Genomic DNA, 5,417 nt, shown 5'->3' on the forward strand with positions numbered 1-5,417 from the left:
CTGGATAAGGTTTGTTTTGAAAGGCGTGAACACACTTGAAATCGGAAGCCCAGCCGAGGAAATGAGCCTGCCAGCCCAGAGTAAGTTCTTAGAACTTCAGAGAACACAGGGCTCTCCCAGGCCCTGGGCATCGGGTGGCAGGTGGTAAACGGATGGGGAAAGGTCCAGGCCGGCTGCACCCGAACCGCTGCCCAGGGGGCTACTGGACAAGTCAAGGCAGATGTTTCCTTCCCCGTTTCCTACAACGCTTGGTGCAGAAACAAGTGGTGGGGGCAGGAGCTAAGGGGTCAGTGAGCCAGGGGGTTCGCTGCTATTTCATTCAACATTATAGACGGGACCATGGGTTAGTGGTTGATGACACCTTCTCTGTTTTGGCCTGTTTGGCAAGAGAGAGTGAAAATCCAGAATGTCGCCCTGGAGCACGTTGGATTTAATAGCCTGGCTTCTTCAGCAAAATTATGAAATCAGAGAAGCAAGTGACCTGGAGGCAGCCACCGAACATGCTATGTACCCAGGCTGGGGCTCCGGGTGGATAGGCTCCAAAGCAGTGGTTCTCAACCTTCCTGATGCCGCGGCCCTTTAATACAGTTCCTCATGTTGTGGTGACCCCCAACCATAAAGTTATTTTCGTTGCTACTTCATAACTGTAATTTTGCTAGTTATGAATCGTAATGTATCTGATATGCTATATGTGCTTTCCGATGGTCGCGACCCACAGGTTGAGAACCGCTGCTCCAAAGCTTTCATGATGGTCAGGTGAAGGGGCGCGCGGGGAGGGGGGACATGGGGGAGAGGGAGGGGGAGGGGATTCAGGTCCTCTGTTTATGTTGTATTTGCTTACAGTGCTTGGGTTTTTAACCATCTGAGGTATTATTTTCACAATAAAGGTCTTTTCAAAGGCAAAACAAGAGCATGTGAGAGAGGTAACTGCAAAGCACATGGACTTAGAAAACAAAACAGAGGCAGGCCCAGTCCCGACTCCCGCCCCTTGGCGAGGCTGCGTCTCAGTCTTTGCAAACGATTGGCTGCTTTGTTTGCAGGGAGCACACGCTGCCTTGCATGTAGTAGGGACACATTTATTTATGTGAAGTGTTTGGAAAACTACCACCCTCATAACCAGCACAGCCTGAGAGAAGGGAGGCCTGGCATATCATCTCGGAGAAGGTAGTAAATGAGAAGGCAACCCATCTCTTTTTAGCGCTGGCTCTGGGGACACAGGCCCCCTGGGTGGCACGGTAGGGGATCTATGGAGGGACACTGGAACCCAAAGTTAACACAAATCAGCTACAGCACCTGCTTTTTCCTGATCGATCCCACTTCTCTACCCACCTGACAACTCCTGTATCTCGTGGGACTGAGGCCACCAAGGAGTGTGGCATCAGATCCTAACGTGCATTCCGGAGGCCCTTGCTGCTGCACCCCTGTTTCTTCACTAGGGATCAGGGGCTGCCCAAGAAAGCAAGCATCTGAGAGTTCAATAGAAATGCCATAATTTATTCTGTTGTATAAAAAAAAGTCATCCTTATGTAACAAAATGTCTTCTCAGAAGAAGAAATATATTATTTCAGGTCATAAATAATCAGCAAACAGACAACTGTTGGCAACTAAAAACAGCAACACTGGCGCCTCCTTCCGCCAGTGCTGAGAACAAACCTGCTCAGGCTGTATTTACAGGACGTGACAGTACTCAACACAAAAACTGAGGTATTTGGTTCTTCTAGGAGGCGACACTGACCTTTGTGAAGGCGGGCCGCCCGCACAAAAATAAATAAGGTATATTCGCATATGCATGTGTCGTCGGGAATGGTAACACTGGTACGTATGTCAAGCATGAAGTGTGTACAGAAAAACGGGGGCAAGCGAAAAGAATCGGCTCACACGCGGAGTCCTTTCCCTTCTGCCCCTCTTTGTCAGGGGGACGCGAGGTACCCACTCGACGTTGGTCCCGAATGTGCCGAGTCCAGCGAACGCCTTGATGCTCAGCCATCACTGTGGCTGCTTGGGAACCCAGTGGAACTCGGGGGAAATTAATAAATAAGTAAGGACCAGCCCTCAGGGGCCCCTCCCCGGAGTGACTGCATTTTCTCTCAAGGGGGAGCCTGGAGTCCCGGGGGGTGGTGAAGATCGCCTCCCGTGGCCTTTCAGCAGCTGGGAGAGGTCGTAATGGGGCTCTGAAGGTAGCTCAGCGCACTGTTCGTGGAGTGGACCGGGATGGAGACGGGGAAGTTGAAGACGGTGGTGGTGGAGGCGCCCCGGTCCAGCACGGACATGGCGGGGCTCCCCGCCTCTGCCGAGCAGTGGGGGGCCAGGACCTGGGACTCAAACTGCAGCAGCTGGCCCATGAAGCTGAAGTTGGGGGAGATGATGCTTCTCCGCTGCTTCACAAACTCAAAGGCCTCGTCCAGCTTGACCCGGTTAGTCCGCATGAGGTACGCGAGGCAGATGGTGGCCGAGCGGGAAATGCCCGCCTGGCAGTGGACAAACACCCTCCCTCCGGCGTTCTTGATGGAGTCTGCAAAACAAAGGGGGGGCTGGTTACCCGAGAGCTCGCGAGCGCGGCCCTGGCCCCAGGCACCGGGTGTGTAAGAAACATCATGCGTGTCCTGTGCAGAGATGCTTAACATCGACTCGTGCATCACCAAGACACTGTTGGTGGAGGCCATGAAGCCACTGTGCGAAGCACAGGGTTAAACCTAGACTGGCCACCCACTAACCAAATGGATGTTGGGCAAATCAACTCAACTTTCTAAGCCTCAGGCTTGCTCGTTTGAAAAGTGGGACATCAAACCCGTCTGTCTGCAGGGACGTTACCCACACCAGGCTGCTATGTACTGTCTGGAGGAAGGTGTCGAAGAATGCCACTCAGGTCCCTGCCACAGTGTTAGGGTTCAGTGGCTAAGCTGGGGGCGGGGGGGAGGAAGAAGTCTCGGGCATCCGCTCCATTTACCTATGAAGTCAATGGCCTCGTTGAACCAGGAGCTGATGTCCGCCTTGTGGTTGTCCTCCACTGGGATGCTTTTGTATTGGTAGTGACCCTCGAAATGGTTGGGACAATTGGCGGAGACGTTGATCAAGGCAGTGATGCCCAAGGCATCCAGCATGTCCTTGCGGGAAGCATGATAGGCACTGCCCAGGTACAGAAAGGGCAGGATCTCCACTGGGCCACCCTGGAATCCAAAAATATCCGACACTTGTCAATCTTTGCTCAAAGTCAATGCTGGTGCCCACACCCACGGACCTCCCTGCTGTCAGTGTCAGACACTGGGTGAACTCTCCCAGCACTGCTGTTGGGGTATAAATAAGTAGGGACGAAACCCATTGGCCTGGGCAAGGCCAGTGGTCATTCCTGTGGTGCCAGTCTTAGAGGCTCAGCTCATCAGAGCACTTGACCGCGGGATAAATAATACCCCCTCCGTCCTAAACAACAATGCAGGTCACTTTCTATATTCTCACTAGCAATGCCCTCCCAGGCCTGTCAGCTGTCCCTTCGCCCCTCTGGCATGGCCCCCTACTGACCTGATCGTAGAGTGGGGTGCTGCAGGAACTGCACCCCGAGTCGGCGCTGTCAGGGACGTTAGTACTCAGGGGAAGGCTGAGGCCCATGGGGGTCGACTGTTTGCTGCACAGCTCCGGGCAGGAAGCTGAAAACGCTTCATATCCTCCTGGGAACACAGAGAGACATTTCCCCATTAGCACCGCTGGGATAGGGCCCTTCACACCACTCCCCCACCCACCAGCGCTGGGAGTTTACCCCGAATCTTTGTTCTGGCGCCAAACAAAGCCAAGGACAAGCCCCCAGAAAACTGCTCCAGCTGGGGCGGAAGCGGAGGGCCAGTCCTCCTCCAACCACCCCCCACCCCCACCCCGGCAGGGCCCCGAGTCTCCCCGAGGCCGTACCTTTGAGGAAGAAGACTTGCGCGGCGGCGCGCGCCTCGCGGCTGAGCGCGCCCGCGGCCAGGGCCAGGGTGCCGTCGCGCTTGGCGGCGTCCAGGGCGGCGCTGCGCTCGTCCAGCAGCACCACGGCGTGGTAGGCGCCGGCCAGCAGGCGGCCGCGCAGCTCGGCGTTGGGCACGATGTGCTCCAGGCCCATGGCGCCCTTGGCGCGGCGCCGCACGATGGTGCTGAAGCGCACGTTGACCGAGCCGGCGATGTGGCCGGCGTTGAAGGCGAAGAAGGAGCGGCAGTCCAGCAGCAGGCACTGCGCCGCGCGCTCCCGCAGCAGCGCCCGCAGGTCCCCGGCGTCCAGCGAGCCCACCTCCATGACCATGGCCAGCCCCAGCGCCCCCAGCGTGCGGGTCTTCCTGTGCTCTTTGTCCTCGGGAGCCAAGGGCGGGGAGGCGGCGGCTTTCGGGGTGAAGTCCGACCCTGGCGACTCTCTTGGCGCGGCACCCGACACTGCCTTTGGACTGAGCGCGGGGCTGTGGCGCGGGTTTCTGGGTGCTGCCGCCCCTAGTTCCTGCCCCTCTAGTCCGCTCGTACCTCCTGCCCGGGTGTCCGCAGCGAGCGGGGCCGCGGGAGAGCTTTATAACTCGCGGCCCCTGGGCGGAGCCGAGCGAGCGCGGAGGGGGAGGGGGTTTGTTTATTTGAATGGGCGTCACGTGACCTGGCGGTGACGTCACCGCCCTGCCCAGCTTGGCGCCGGCGGAGCCAGAGGCGAAGACGTCATCGGCCTCGGAGCGAGATCCGCTGGCTGCGCGCTGGCTCGGGCCCCGGCCCCCCGCCCCCCGCCCGCCGGCCGGCCGGCCCGCTCCCGGCGGGTCCCCGGGGACCTGGCCCGCGCCGCTCCGGGCGCCGCGGCGAGGAGAGGAGGGGGGCGTGCTGCCAGCCCGGGGCCGGCAGGGGAGCGAGCGGCTGGGAGGGGGAAGGGATGGGGGAGGGGGAGGGGATGGGGAGGGGGGCGTGCCGCTGGCCCCCTCCCGCGCCCCCGCCTGGTCCCCTCCTCTCCCTCCCCTCCCAGCGGCGTTCCGGAGCGGAAAGGGGCTTCCTGCGCTGTGTGAACGCCGTGCCCCTTTCTCTCATTTCTTCGTCCCCGGCCGGGGGTAGAGGCCCAAGGAGAAGCGTTGTACTTGCCCAGCGTCACGGGGGGCGGGGGAGGAGGGGGGAACTTGTCCATAGAAGTGTTCCTACCAAGAACAAGAGAGTTGAGCTGGGGTGGAGGAGTTCAGGAAAATGTTTTCCTGTTCCCCAGACTTTCCTGTGACTTAAAACACACAAAAAAGAAAGTACATTTAATAAGTTAAATGCCTTCCAATCAGACCCCTGGTGGGAAAAATGCCCTTCGCGGTGTGGTCCTCAGAAGACCGGGCGGAGGAAGGCGGGGCGGGGAGCTCGTATCTCAGTGAGGGGTCGCGAGGCGCTCCTGCGGATTGAGGGGTGCGGCGGTTTGGGGGAGGTGAGAGCGCCCCCCAGGGGCCACC

The 5,417-nt window shown here is 58.7% G+C and overlaps 1 protein-coding gene across 1 annotated transcript; it reads right to left on the reverse strand.

Moving 5' to 3' along the window:
• Positions 1-1,473: 1,473 nt before the first annotated feature.
• DUSP1 (dual specificity phosphatase 1) lies at positions 1,474-4,517 on the reverse strand. The gene is made up of 4 exons (XM_059699196.1): positions 3,898-4,517; positions 3,517-3,662; positions 2,948-3,167; positions 1,474-2,512 (listed from the first exon to the last, which is right to left on the reverse strand). The coding sequence occupies exons 1-4, from the start codon at positions 4,265-4,267 to the stop codon at positions 2,142-2,144; spliced, it is 1,107 nt and encodes a 368-aa protein (XP_059555179.1). The 5' UTR covers positions 4,268-4,517; the 3' UTR covers positions 1,474-2,141.
• Positions 4,518-5,417: the final 900 nt, after the last annotated feature.

The sequence above is a fragment of the Myotis daubentonii genome, chromosome 5 (assembly GCF_963259705.1).
Source record: "Myotis daubentonii chromosome 5, mMyoDau2.1, whole genome shotgun sequence".
NCBI classification, from domain to species: Eukaryota; Metazoa; Chordata; class Mammalia; order Chiroptera; family Vespertilionidae; genus Myotis; species Myotis daubentonii.